This window comes from Prionailurus bengalensis, chromosome A1 (assembly GCF_016509475.1).
Source record: "Prionailurus bengalensis isolate Pbe53 chromosome A1, Fcat_Pben_1.1_paternal_pri, whole genome shotgun sequence".
Lineage (NCBI taxonomy): Eukaryota > Metazoa > Chordata > Mammalia > Carnivora > Felidae > Prionailurus > Prionailurus bengalensis.
In genome coordinates this window covers 174,440,039-174,455,667 of record NC_057343.1, presented here as the reverse complement: position 1 = coordinate 174,455,667, position 15,629 = coordinate 174,440,039, and the positions used below count along the sequence as shown (strand labels likewise).

At 39.1% G+C, this 15,629-nt stretch overlaps 1 protein-coding gene across 5 annotated transcripts in view; it reads right to left on the bottom strand.

The window, feature by feature from the left end:
• Window positions 1-15,629, bottom strand: part of UIMC1 (ubiquitin interaction motif containing 1) — a 117,978-nt gene that overhangs the window by 60,256 nt on the left and 42,093 nt on the right. For 3 of the 5 annotated variants that reach the window (XM_043594740.1, XM_043594479.1, XM_043594566.1), the window contains 3 exons: window positions 2,617-2,741; window positions 1,759-1,864; window positions 716-1,449 (listed from right to left, as the gene is read on the bottom strand). In XM_043594740.1, the coding sequence (XP_043450675.1) occupies window positions 716-1,449; window positions 1,759-1,864; window positions 2,617-2,741 (965 nt within the window). The remainder of the gene's footprint in view (window positions 1-715; window positions 1,450-1,758; window positions 1,865-2,616; window positions 2,742-15,629) is intronic. The other 2 variants (XM_043594652.1, XM_043594825.1) reach the window with 2 other exon arrangements.

Here is a 15,629-nt window from a genome sequence, read left to right as displayed (position 1 = left end):
AAATTCATCCATACACAGTGTATTACACATCCAAAATAAGGAAGAAATTCCTTATGTACAGTTATGGAACAATCTCAGAAATATTTCAATGAAAAAAGCAAGGTGCAGAATAATGTATACAGTATGGAAAAAGAGTATGTATACTCATTTGCTGGTACTACATAAAATATCTTAGAAGAATACACTGGAAGCTAGCAATATAGGTTGACTTGAGGGAAGGGACCTGGTTGGCTGGGGAAGGGGATAAGTGACAGACTTTTCATTGACATCTTTTTGAATTCTGGGCCATGTGAATATTATTACCTATTCAAAAACTTAACTTTTTAGAAATAATAAAATTTTAAAACACAAGGTATAAATTATGACACATCCATATAATAATGTTTTCAAATACACTTAATGAATCAGAAAAGATTTAAGATAAACTATTAAGTGGGGAAAAGAAATAAAGCTTATACACAAGAGTCTTCATTTTGTTGAAAATTTTAAAAATAACATGTTAAAATGCACAGAAATAACGATGATTGCCTCTTGGCGCTGAGATTATGGATAATTTTTTTTCTTCCTTACACTCTCCCGTACTTTCCTAATTCTCCATAGTGAGCATGTGTTACTTTAAAATCAGGAAAAAAAGACCACAAAAAGAACAAATAGCTATAATTCTTGTTTAACTTGTGAATAAATCATCCTTAATCACAGCATCACTGACCCTTACCTGACCATGACTGGTTGTTGGTTCTTCCTCCAACAAAAGTTTCTCTTTCAAGCTTTTAATTGGGCTTTCTTGGAAATCCTTGGTTTTTGAGTGCCAGACAGATGCCCTAGACTCCTGCCTCTCCTCTTTGTCTTCATCTCCCATATCTTCTGAGATGTCTTCATTTTTTTCACTAGCCTGATCTCCTTGGCCACATTCATTCTGGATCAGAGAAGGAGGTCTAGGTAACACTGGTTCCCCAAACCCTTTTTTTTTAAAGAGCTGACTCTGAGCCATTTTTAGGCTCTTCTGATAAACCTCCAACTGGCAGAGAATGACCTTGGTATATTGGTTAGGGTCTACTCCAGCAGGGCAAAATGGAATACCCCAGAAGTAGTGCACAGTGCCCCCAACATCGAGACCTTTGGCATCTGCTTGGGTAAGCAGACAGTGCCTAGATGTGTCCCCCCTACCCTGGGCAGCTTTGTGAAAAGCACAACCCCTCCCAGTACTTTCCTGTGGCTTCCCACACTGTGTGTGCTCAGCCAAGTGGCCAATACATCTGTCAAAACATTTAACGTTCTCATTCTCAAACACTGGCTGGCTTGACTGATCCCAGCTTCCTGAGCTGCCAAAGACCGGCTCCTCTTCAGTGTTTTCAGTGTGGTCCCAAGGCTCCTCTCTTTCCTCAGCCTCGTTTCCCTGACTGATATGTGAGCCTTTAAACAGTGATGGAGGTACCAGCTGCCATATGCCTGTAGGTATTTGAGAAAAAGTAGGGCTAAGGACAAACTGTTCTTCGTTAAGAGGGCTTGGTAAGTTATCACTTACCAAGAATTACATAATGTGGGTAAAAGGCTCTTCTTTGTGTTTAACCAAATGTTGACTTCCTTGGAGATAAAAGTATGCTGGATATTAGTGAGATCTCAACTGCTTTCAGATTTAACCTCTTTAATACCACACCAAAGGGATTTGGGGCATTTCTGTATATCTACTCTCAGCATGAGATCCCTGTGATATAGTTATACTTGATGAGTGGGAGGAGTCAGAACAGGGAGACATGCCTTCAGTGGTCCCAGAGTCTGTAGTTTTCTCTTGGTGGGACTGTGAAGATGGTCCAGTTGCCAGAGGTCGAGATTTGGTAGCAGAAGCATCAGAAGGCCGACAACTCTGAAACGAGTGATCCCACACCAGACCAGGTTTATTATTAAAATAGCTATACATGAAGGGTCACAGGAAGGACAAAATGGGGAGGCCACTGTCCCTAAGAGATTCTCCTTTCCAAAATGCAGATGCTCAATTCAAATGACTTCTACAATGTGTACTGAATGCCTACGATGTGCAAAATGCTATACTAGATCACTATACTACATCCTTTTCTAATATAGAGACATGAATGACATAAAGGATGACTCAGGACCTCCTACTGGCAAATAACCTTCACATTTAAAATAATTTCAACTATACATATTCAAATCACAATTTAACATTATTTGAAAAAAATTTAATTGCTCATTCTTTCTTTCCATAACTCACTTCTAGTTTCTCATTGCCTTTGCTCTCCCCAAAACACAGGGGAAGTAAGCACCTCATCTTGCTTCCTTTTGGTTTCTTGGGACTTGGTAACTCTTTTCGGAAGCTGCCAACTACTATGATCCTCTTAAACCATATACTGAAAATCTTGTGGGGTGGAAGAAAACTCCTTCATTTAAATTAACAAAACACTTCAAATTGGATTCACCAACAATTCAACAAACACTTTAAAATTATTATGGGAAATATTTGTTAGTTCAAAACCTTATGAACTACTACAGCGAGTTCCTAATGCAACTGTAATACTGCAGAAGTAAAACACAAAAAACAAAAACAAAAAATTAACTTCTGATCAACCCTCACAAACTTTTCGAACATAGCATATTTACATTCAGGCTTTCTGCAATGGCTTTCCTCAAGAGTTCCTCTTCTTCCTCCTCTTGGCTGTTCATCTCCCTAGCTTCCTGCTCACTCATTTTGAGAGCCAGAGCAAACTGTTCTTCTTCTGTCATTTCTGTAAGAGGATAAGACAAAAAGAGGAGAGGAACAGCACAAACACTGAATAAGCATGGAAGCAAGAAAACAAAATTATTAAACTTTTCGAGTGAAAACACTACAGACCATTTAGTACAATTTCATAATCTTATAAATGAGGGGGGACGCCTGGGTGGCTCAGTCAGTTAAGCATCTGACTTCAGCTCAGGTCACGATCTCATGGTCTATGAGTTCGAGCCCCACGTTCAGCTCTGTGCTGACAGCTCAGAGCCTGGAGCCTGCTTCGGAGTGCTCCCTCTCTCTCTGCCCCTCCCCCACTCACACTCTGTCTCTCCCTGTCTCTCAAAATTGAATGTTAAAAAAATTAAAAAAAAAAAATCTTATAAATGAGGAAAGACCTAAATGTAAGGTATTGGCCAAGAAAAATAGCAGTTGTTTCAGTAAAAATTCTGGGTTAACTAGACTGTAAACTCCCATAAAGGCAGCATTTCTGCCTACTTTGTTCACTGTTGCATAAAAGAGTGCCTGGCACCTGACAGAAACTCAACAAATATTTGGCAAATGAATGAAAAAATTAAAAAAACTGGCTCCCATTCCAGGACTTTTTGCTACATATCACATTGCTTTGTGCTCAACACTCAACCAGAAGAATTTTATTCTTCAAAATCCTCTGATTTACCCAGTAGAAAAGAACATCCCTAGTGACCAGAATGTGATCTCCAAACACAATTTCCCATTAAAAGCAACTAGGGTATCTTTGAGAAAGGTACCATGGCTGATATAAAAGTACCGTGGCTGATTCCAAGTCTGGAGCAAGAAATGTAAAAAAAAAAAAATTAGCTAGAATATCTGTTGCGAGCAAGGTATCTATCAGACGTTACTAGGGTCATATCAAAAGAACTTAATAGCCAACTTTTAAGTTGGCCAAAAATTGAACAATTGGCCAAAAAGTGAACTGGAAAATCAGTAAGAATAATGAATACAATGAACTAAGATATTAAATGTGTTTAAATCTATGAGTTCATAATGACACTCAGAAAATAAGGCATCAATTCTAACCAAATTATAGAATTAACACAATCCCAATCAAAATCCCAACAAGCTTGATTAATGGAACATAATAGAAAATTCAGAAATAGATGCACACATTGATTTTTGACAAGAACAAGTTTTTCTTTTTTTTTTAAATTTTTTTTTTAACGTTTATTTATTTTTGAGACAGAGAGAGACAGAGCATGAACAGGGGAGGGGCAGAGAGAGAGGGAGACACAGAATCTGAAACGGGCTCCAGGCTCTGAGCTGTCAGCACAGAGCCCGACGCAGGGCTCGAACTCACGGACCGTGAGATCATGACCTGAGCCAAAGTCGGACGCTCAAATGACTGAGCCACCCAGGCCCCCCAAGAACAGGTTTTTCAACAAACAGTGCTAAAACAACTGTATATCCATCAAAAAAAATTATCCTCAGCTCTGACCTCATACTATATACAAAAATTAACTCAAAATGGATCACACAACTAAATATAAAAGCTAAAACTATAAAAATTCTAGAAGAAAACCTAAGTGAAAATCTTTGTAATCTTGGGGTAGTCAAAGATTGCTTATACAAGACCCAGAAAGAAAAAAGCATACAAGAAAAAAATGGACCTAATAATAATTTAAATCTTAAGAATAAAAAGGTAAGCCACAAAATGGCAGCACATATTCACCACACACACACACACACACACACACACACACACACACACACACACACAATCTGATAGGGGTGTCTGGGTAGCTAAGTTGGCTGAGCGTCCAACTCTTGATTTCTGCTCAGGTCATCATCTCACAGTCATGAGATCCAGCCCCACGTCAAGCTCTGCACCGAGCACGGAGCCTGCTTACGATCCTCTCTCTCTCTCTCTCTCTCTTTCCCCCTGCCCCTCTCCCCCACTCATGCACTTTCCCTCTCTCTAAAATAAAAAAAAAGAAAAGAAATAAATAAAATCTGATAAAGAACTTACATCCAAAATATACAAAAAATTCCTACAATTTAATAAAACAAGCAATCTAAGTTTTAAAATAATAAGCAAGGATTCTAAACAGATACTTCAGAAAGGAAAATACTGGAATGACCAATAAGCACACGAAAAAATCATTAATCATCAAAAAATGCAAATTAAAATGCAAATTAACATGCTACTAGAATAGCTAAAGTGAAAAAATTCCTATCAAAATCACTAAATCATTTAAAAATTTTTGATTACATCATTTATGTTCAATTTAAGAGAAACAAGAACCATATAATGCACAACAAATCTGAGATCTTTGTAATACTGTTTTTCAAAACACCCTATTCCCTAAAGGGAGGCTTTGCTACATTAACTGAAGTATTCTCCAGATTCTGCCCTCTTGCTACACCATTAGAACAAGAACTTTAATATAGTAACATAGTATGATTCTGTTTTCTAATATACAAGAACTCTAGAGGCAGACTGCCTGGGTTTAAATCTTGATTTTACTTCTTTAGTGTCCAGATTTCAGTACCTTACTTATCCTGTATACCTGGACACTGGTGCTGGTCTTTGATAATCTCCCTCCCTACTTTTACTTTGCTTCTTTTAATCTGCTGTGGACATGCATGTAGAGTAAATATACTCCTGACTTTAGCGATTGTCAGATAAATACCATGATTCCGTAATACTTGTTTTAGGTCGCACATACATAAACTTGAGGTAGTAATATTTAAGGCTGTTATGAGAATTAATTTAATACATGTAGAAAGCTTAGAATAGTACTTGGCACATAGCAAGCATCCAATAACTGCTAATTATTATTAATTAATAATTAAATAATGCATTGTCATTATATATTATTTAAAGAAATCCAAAACTTCAATTCAGATTATCAGTCATTTTACATATATTTTACTGACAGCATACAACCACATAACTTGACAAAGCCACCATTACATATTTAATTTAACCACAATCAGAATTAGTTACTGTCTTTCACTAGTACCATCTCTTATTTTCACACAGCAACCATGATCTGAGACTAAAATCCAAGAAGCATCACTGTTGACTAGGATTCATTTTACCTGACCTCTCACCTATAGAAGAATCCAACCACTAGAAGAAACGGAAAAACAAACTTTTTCCTGGGAGCATACACCTTTAAGGAAAATATCAGCAACTGTCAACCTTAGAATCTCCAAATGAATGGACTTGCCCAGATTATCAAATGATTCTGCTAAGCTAAACACAGAGTAGTGCACAATTTGTATAAAGCTGATTATGCTGATCATAATTTATGATGATTAACATCTCCCAACATTCAGGTTAGCCTCCCACTGAGACATACAAACAGGCTGTTAACAATCCAGATCACAAATTTAGATAGTACATCAAGAGAACCTGTATAATTTGGGGGTATTTGAAATGGCTGAAAGGGAACATTTCATATAAAAGAAAATAAGATAAATCATTTTCGCACCCAAATCTTTTCCTAAGAACTTTCTTTTCCAAAACAGATATAGCTCTGTACTGTAGTGAGGCTGATATACCTATATATTGCCAGTTACAGTGTAAATGTGTAAAATACTTTTGAAAGGCACCATGTAACCCCTATAGATGTGCATTCTCAAACAAAGTGATATGACTTCTAGGAAATGACCCTAGGCAGTCACTGAAGAGAAGGAGAATACACAAAAAGATGTCCACGACACTCGCATCTATATAAGAGCACTGACTTAAAAACAGACAGTGGTTAAGTAAACTATGGCATGTTACATGTTTTCACTCATATGTGGATTCTGAGAAACTCAACAGAAGACCAGAGGTAGGGGAAGGGGGGAAAAAAAGTTACAGAGAGGGAAGGAGGCAAACCATAAGAGACTCTTAAATACTGAGAACAAACTGAGGGTTGATGAGGGGTGGGGGGAGGGGAAAGTGGGTGATGGGCATTGAAGAGGGCACCTGTTGGGATGAGCAACTGGTGTTGTATGGAAACCAATTTGACAATAAATTTCGAAGGAAGGAAGGAAGGAAGGAAGGAAGGAAGGAAGGAAGGAAGGAAGGAAAGAAAGAAAGAAAGAAAGAAAGAAAGAAAGAAAGAAAGAAAGAAAGAAAGAAAGAAAGAAAAAAGAAAGAAAGAAAAGAAAGATAAAGAAAAAAGAAAGAAAATAATAAAAACTATGGCATGTTAACTCAAGAGACTCAGATGTTGTTATCAAAATGCTAATTGCAAAGACATACAAAAATGATTAACTGTACAAAAGTCAAATGAAAACTATAATGGAGACAACACAACCAACTTCTGGTTCCACATGTAAGGAGCTTAAAAGTTGCCACTCTGTCCTAACAAGAAGTGAAAATCTCTTCAGAGACTAAAAAAATCAACAACTCTTCTTTGATCCATGAGGGAAGAACACAGAGCAAACAACTGCCCCCAAGATAAAGAGATGGAGAGGGGAATACAGGGAGTCATGGTTTATCAGAGCAAGAGATTCAACAGCAGAAACCGCCACAGAAACCAGTGCCAGGGTAGAAAACTATAAACCATAATTGACAAATTACTGGAGGCTCAGTGCATAGAAGTCTGAGTGTTAAAAACTCCACAGGAACTCCATCATAGCAACCACCCCACCCCAAAGTTTGTGAACTTTACCTCCAAGGGCTCAACTAGGTTCTCACAATAAAAATAGCAGAAATTTCATCTTGAGCATCCAACAGACGGAGAGAAAAAGGAAATAATTTGAAATATGTCAGAGTACTCCTTTCTTTTTAAGAAGGTCTGCCCTAGGTCAAACTAGTTAACCAGAGCCTACAATGACAGGGTATTATCAGTGGCTGACCTGTAAGAAGGGAAAGTACAAAATTCCAACCTTCTCTAGCCATCTTGTCCCACATAAAGGAAGTGAGGGGAGAAAAACCGAGAAATACTTACGAAGTTCACAGTACAAAGGCACAGATTCACTGACAGACTGAGACCTAACCACAGAACTATAGAATACTTTCCCATGGGGCACTTGCATGGCTCAGTCAGTTAAGCATATGACTCTTGATTTCGCCTCACTGCATGATCTCACTGCGAATTCATGAGTTTGAGCCCCCCATCGGGATCTGTGCTGACAGTGTAGTGGGATTCTCTCTCCCTCTCTCTGCCTTTCCCCTGCTCACTCTCTCTCAAAATAAATCAGTAACGTTTAAAAAAAAAAATTATAGATGGGGCGCCTGGGTGGCGCAGTCGGTTAAGCGTCCGACTTCAGCCAGGTCACGATCTCGCGGTCCGTGAGTTCAAGCCCCGCCTCGGGCTCTGGGCTGATGGCTCGGAGCCTGGAGCCTGTTTCCGATTCTGTGTCTCCCTCTCTCTCTGCCCCTCCCCCGTTCATGCTCTGTCTCTCTCTGTCCCAAAAATAAATAAACGTTGAAAAAAAAAATTATAGAATACTTTCCCTACTTCCACACCTTACCAACATGTTATCAAAAACCCATTCATAACTATTTCTTTCTACCCAGTACATCATGTCCAGCTATCAAGTAGAAATTACAGGGGCACCTGGGTGGCTCAGTCAGTTGAGCATCCAACTCTTGATTTTGGCTCAGGTCATGATCCCAGAGTCATGAGATCAAGCACCATGTGAGGCTCTGCACTGAGCATGGAGCCTGCTTAAGATTCTCTCTCTCTCCCCACCACCCCTTGCCCCTCTCCCGCATGTGTGCTCTCTCTCCAAAATTAAAAAAAAAAAAAAAAAAAAAACTAATTAAAGAAGTGTTTATATACAAGGCATAATAAAAGGCATAAAAACACAACTTGAAGAGACAGAGTAATAATTAGAACCAGACATGGCAGAGACACTAGAATTATCAGACTGGGAATTTCAAACAACTACGATTAACATACTAAGCAATCTTAGTACAGACCCCTTAGTATATTTAGAGAGCATGCAAGTAGAAAGCATGCAAGGAGAGATGGACTACATAAATAAAGAGATGAAAATCCTAAGAAAGAACCAAAAAAAAATCCTAGAGATCAAAAACACTATAACAGGGGCACCTGAGTGGCTCAGTCAGTTAAGCATCAAACTCTTGATTTCAGCTCAGGTCATGATCTCAGAGTTGTGAGATCAAGCCCCGTGTCAGGCTCCATGCTGGGTGTGGAGCCTGCTCAAGATTCTCCCTCTCTTTCCTTCTTCTTCTAACCACCTCCCAACCCCCACTGTGTGCATGCATGCTCTCTCTCTCTCAAAAACAACAACAAAACACTAAGAGAAATGAAGAATGCCTTTGATGGGCTTATTAGCAGCCTGAATATAACTGAGCATATATCAGAGAAATCTCCAATACTATAAAGAGAACAAAGACTGAAAAGAATAAAATAGAATATATCCAAGAACTGTGGGACAATAACAAAAGGAGTAATAAACACATAATGGAATTACCATAAGGAGAAGAAAGAAAGAAAGAAAGAAAGAAAGAAAGAAAAGAAAGAAAGAAAGAAGCAAAAGAAACATGTGAAACAGAAATGACTCAATTTCCCCAAAGTAATGTCAGATACCAAAACACAGACCTAAGCTCACCCCCCCCACCACCACACACACACACACACACACACACACACACACACAAAACCCACCTTACACCTAGGCATATCATTTTCAAACTATAGAAAATCTAAGATAAAGAAAAAATCCTGAAGGAAGCCAAAGAGAGAAAAAAAACCTTACCTATACAGAAATAAAGATAAGAATTACATCTAATTTCTCAGAAACCATGCAAGCAAAAAGAGAATAGAGTAAAACACTTAAGTGTTGAGGGGAAAAGCCACCTATACACAATTCCGTACCCTGTAAATTATTCTTCAAAAGTGAAGGAGAAATAGAGACTTTCTTGGACAAACAAAAATGGAAGGAATTTGTTGACAGTAGACCTGCCTTGCAAGAAACGTTCAAAGAAGTTCCTCAAACATAGGTCAGAAACTCATATACATATACACAAAGTAAGAGTATCAAAGAAGGAATAAATGAAGGTAACATAAAATCTTTTATTTTTCGGGGTGCCTGGGTGGCTCAGTCGGATGAGCGGCCGACTTCGGCTCAGGTCATGATCTCGCAGTCCATGAGTTCAAGCCCCGTGACAGCTCAGAGCCTGGACCCTGTTTCATATTCTGTGTCTCCCTCTGACCCTTCCCCATTCATGCTCTGTCTTTCTCTGTCTCAAAAATAAATAAACGTTAAAAAAAAAAAACTTTTATTTTTCTTATTCTTAATCTAACAGAAAACAGTTTGTTCAAAACGCTAACAGTAATAATGTATTTGACTATGTATGCTTACATATTTTTATATATGCTTCTATATTTGTGAAATAAATAACAACAATGATACAAGGAATAAGAAGAATTAGCATAATTTTGTTATTAAAAAGTACACACAATACTCATGAAGCATTACAGTGTTACTTTGGGTTTTATTTAAAAATTTTTAATTAATTAATTAATTTTCAGAGACACACAGGCAGAGCGAGTGGGGAAGGGGCAGAGAGAGAGGGAGAGGGAGAATCCCAAGAAGGCTCTGTGCTGCCAGCACCGAGCCCAACATGGGGCTCAAACTCACAAACTGGGATCATGACCTGAGCAGAAACCAAAAGGCAATAGCTCAATCGACTGAGCCACCCAGGTGATCCATTTGTTTTATCTTAAATGTTTATTTATTGGGGCGCTTGGGTGGCTCAGTCACTTAAGTGTCCAACTTAGGCTCAGGTCATGATCTCACAGTTCCTGAGTTCAAGCCCCACGTCAGGCTTTGTGCTGACTGCTAAGAGCCTGGAGTCCACTTCAGATTCTGTGTCTCCCTCTCTCCTGCCCCTCCCCTACTCACACTCTGTCTCTGTCTCTCAAAAAAAATTAAATTAAATGTTTATTTTTTTGAGTGAGCGAGCACGCACACATAAGCAGGGGAGGAACAGAGGGAGAGAGGGAGAGGGGGACAGAGGGACAGAGGGAGGGAGAGAGGGAGGGAGAGAGGGAGGGAGAGAGAGACAGAGAGAGACAGAGACAGAGAGAGAGAGAGAGAGAGAGAGAGAGAAACCCAAGCAAGCTCCATGCTCAGCTCAAAGCCAGAGTCAGGGCTCAATCTCAGGACCTTGAGACACAACAGCAATATCAAGACCTGAACCAATATCAAGAGCCGGACGTCCAACCAACTGAGCCACCCAGGTGCCCACATTACAGTGTTATTTGAAAATGGACTTGATGGGGCGCCTGGGTGGCACAGTCAGTTAAGCGTCCGACTTCAGCCAGGTCACGATCTCGCGCTCCGTGAGTTCGAGCCCCGCGTCAGGCTCTGGGCTGATGGCTCAGAGCCTGGAGCCTGTTTCCAATTCTGTGTCTCCCTCTCTCTCTGCCCCTCCCCTGTTCATGCTCTGTCTCTCTCTGTCCCAAAAATAAATAAAAAACGTTGAAAAAAAAATTTAAAAAAAAAATGGACTTGGATTAGTTGTAAATGTATATGGCAAACTCCAGAGCAATCACTGAAAACTGTAAAAGAAAAACAAACAAAAAAAAACCCAAAAACCGGGGGGGGGGGGGGGGGGCGGAGCACCTGGGTGGCTCAGTCGGTTGAGCATCTATCTGACTCTTGATTTCAGTTCAGGTCATGATCCCAGGGTCATGGGATCAAGACCCACCTTACTGAGTTCACTGGTGCCTACTTGAGATTCTCTCTCCTTCTCCTTCTGCCCTCTCCTCTGCTCATGCTCTCTCTCTCTCTCTAAAACAAATAAATAAAAATATAAAAAAAGAAAATAACTGAAATGTTAAGGAGAGAAAATTGAATAAGATGCTCAGTTAAAACCACAAAAGGCAGAAACAAAGTAGAAGACAGGGAATGAAGAAGAGGAGCAAATACAGAAAACAGTAACAAATAAGACAGACCTTAATCCAGCTACAAAATAATCACATGGGGGTGCCTAGCTGGCTCAACTGGAGGAACATGTGACCCTTGATCTAGGGGTTGAGTTCAAGCCTCACACTGGGTGTAGAGATTACTTAAATAAGTAAAAATTTTTTTAAATAATTAATCAATTAATCACCTTGAATGCCAAGGACTAAATGTACAAATTAAAAGAGATTGTCAGAGTGGATCAAAAAGCAACCGCAAACTACGTTATCTACAAGTAACCCGCTTTTTTTGTTTAAAGATTTTAAGTAATCTCCACACCAAATGTGGGGCTCAAACTCACAACCTCAAGATCGAGAGTCACATGCTCCACTGACTGAACCAGCCAGGTGCCCCAAAAACCCACTTTAAATATAAAGACAGCTAGAGATTAAAAGTGAATAGATGGTACAGCATAGGGAATATAGTCAATAATATTGTAATAATGTTGTATAGTAACAGATGGTGACTACACTTATTGCGATAAGCACTGAGTGATGTAAAGAATTATTGAATCAATGGGGCGCCTGGGTGGCGCAGTCGGTTAAGCGTCCGACTTCAGCCAGGTCACGATCTCGCGGTCCGTGAGTTTGAGCCCTGCGTCAGGCTCTGGGCTGATGGCTCAGAGCCTGGAGCCTGTTTCCGATTCTGTGTCTCCCTCTCTCTCTGCCCCTCCCCCGTTCATGCTCTGTCTCTCTCTGTCCCAAAAATAAATAAACGTTGAAAAAAAAAATTTTTTTTAAAGAATTATTGAATCAATATGTCACACACTTAAAATATTACATTGTATGTTAATTATACTTCAATAAATGAAACAACAAAATGAAGCATAAAAATCATATGATCATCTCAAAAGAGGCAGAAAAAGCACTTGACAAAATTCAATACCCATTCATGATAAAAACTCACAACAAAGTGAGTTTTGAGAAAAAATATCTCAACATAATAATAAAAATAACAAATTAATAAAAACCATATGTGAAAAAGTAAATGGAAAAATTTACCATAATAACACTAATCAAAAGAAAATAGGAGTAATTACATTAACTCCAGAAAGAGCAGACTTCAGAGCAAGGAAAAGTTATCAGGTATAAGAAGGGCATTACATAGTGATAAAGAGGTTAATTCTTCAGGACAACATAACAATCCTCAACATGTAAATGCCTAACAATAATGTCACTATGTGAGGCAAAAACTGATAGAACTGCAAGGAGAAATACAGGAATCCACTATCGTATTTTAAAACTTCAACATCCCTCTATCAGAAGTGGACTGATGCAGCAGGCAGAAAAGCAGGAAGGATATAATTGAACTTAACACCATTGTACATAATTGAGCCTATAGATTATTTCAACCAATAATAAGAATATATACACCCTTTTCAAGCTCACATACTTCTGGGCCATAAAACACACCTTAACAAATCTAAAATAAAAATCAGGCAATGCCTGCTCTCAGATTACAATGAAATTAAACTACATATCTTTAACAGAAATATAACTAGAAAATCTAAAAACTCATGGAGATTAAACAACACACTTTTGAGTGTGTGTGTGTGAGAGAGCGAGAGAGCGAGAGAGCGAGAGAGCGAGAGAGCGAGAGCGAGAGAGAGAGAGAGAGAGAGAGACACAGAGGGAGGGAGGGAACATGAGCAGAGGAGGGGCAGAGAGAGGAAGAGAGAGAGAATCCCAAGCAGACTCCGCACTGTGGCTCAACAGGTTAAGCATCAAACTTCGGCTCAGGTCACGATCTCACTATTTTTGAGTTCAAGCCCAGCATTGGGCTCTGCACTAACAGTGTGGAGCTTGCTTGGGATTCTCTCTCTCTCTATCCCTTTCTCCCTGCTTCTACCCAACCCTCTCTGTCTCAAAATAAATAAATAAACTTAAAAAACACACACACAATGAGATACTACTATACACCTATTAGAATGACCAAATTCTGGAATGCTGAAAACACCAAATGCTGGTGAGGGTATGGAGCAATAGGAACTCTCATTCACTGATCATGGGAATGCAAAATGGTACAGCCATTCTGGAAGACAGTTTGGCGATTTCTTACAAAACTAAACATACTCTGGGGCGCCTGGGTGGCGCAGTCGGTTAAGCGTCTGACTTCAGCCAGGTCACGATCTCGCGGTCCGTGAGTTCGAGCCCCGCGTCGGGCTCTGGGCTGATGGCTCGGAGCCTGGAGCCTGTTTCCGATTCTGTGTCTCCCTCTCCCTCTGCCCCTCCCCCGTTCATGCTCTGTCTCTCTCTGTCCCAAAAATAAATAAAAAACGTTGAAAAAAAAAATTAAAAAAAAAAACTAAACATACTCTTACTATACAATCCAACAATCAGACTCCTTGGTTATTTACCCAGAAGAGATGCACATAAATGCACACAGATATTTATAGAAGCTTTATTCTTAATTGTTAAAACTTGGAAGCAATCAAAATGACCTTCGGTAGGTGAATGAATAAACAATGCTATATTCAGACAATGAAATATTATTCAGCAAATAAAAAGAAATGATCTACCAAAGCATGAAAAGACACAGAAGAACCTTAAATGTGTATTACTAAGTGAAAGAAGCCAACCTGAAAAGACTTCATACTGTATGAAGGCTTATATGACATGCTGGAAAAGACAAAACTATGGAGACAGTAAAATGACCAGTGACTCCAAGAGACTGGCAGCAGGAGGAATGAATAGGGAGGGTACAAAGGATTCTTAGGGCAGTGAAAATGTATGATATCATGACAGATACATGTCATTACATATTTGTCAAAATCCACAGAATGTACAACACCAAAAGTGAACCCAAGGTAAACTATGGACTTCAGGTGATACTAATATGTCAAAGTATGCTCATTAATTATAACGCTTCACTCTGATGGAGGCAGCTATACATGCATGAGATCAAGGGGTAAATGGAAAATCACTGTACCTGCCCCTCAATTTGCTGTGAACCTAACACTGCTCTAAAAAAAATAGTCTTAATAAAACAAAATTGAGAATTTTCAAAAACTGATAAGAGACTACAAATCACAGATCCAAAAAGAATATTTAAAAAATATATATTCCAGGAGTGCCTGGGTGGCTCAGTCAGTTAAGTATCCAACTCTTGATCTCAGCTCAGGTTTTGATCTCACGGTTGTGAGTTCAAGCCCCACATTGGGCTGCATGCTGGGCGTGAAGCCTACACACACACTACATTGAAGGCAGTCACCAAAAAAAACCAAAACAGGTTACGTACAAAAGAACAAAGGTAAGAATTCTCATCACCTTCTCACCAAAACCGTGCAGCCAGAAGACAACACAGTGCCATTCTGAAAATGCTGGAAAAAAAAATAAGTGTCAAACCAGAATTCTATAAACAAGGGAAACATTCTTCAAAAATGAATAAGATTCAACATACCACTTTCAGTAACAGGGAGAACTAGGCAGAACATCAACAAGGAAATAGAAAATTTAAACAAAACTATAACCCAACTAGACCAAACAAAGATCTATTTAACACTCCAGCCAACTAGACCAAACAGGTATCTACAGAACACTACTCCCCCTGATGGCAGAGTATCCATTTTCCTTAAGTGTATATAGAATATTTTCCATACATCATATGATAGCAATAGAACAGGCCTCAATAAATATAAAAGGATAAAAAACATACAAAGTATGTTTTCCAACTACAGTGAGTGAAATTAGTGATAACAGAAAGAAGAAATCTGGGAAACTGACAAATACACAGAATGAAACAAAACACCCTAAACTAACCAATGGGTCAAAGAAGAAACCAAAAAGGTAGTAGAAAATATTTTGGGGGGCACAGGGCTGGCTCAGGTAGTAGAGAATATGACTTTTTTTTTTCTCTTTATTTATTTATTTTGAGAGACTGAGCAAGTGCACACATGCAAGAGCAAGGGAGAGGCAGAGAGAGAGGGAGAGACGATCCCAAGCAGGCTCTACACTGTCAGCGCAAAGCCTGATGCGGGGTTTGATCTCAC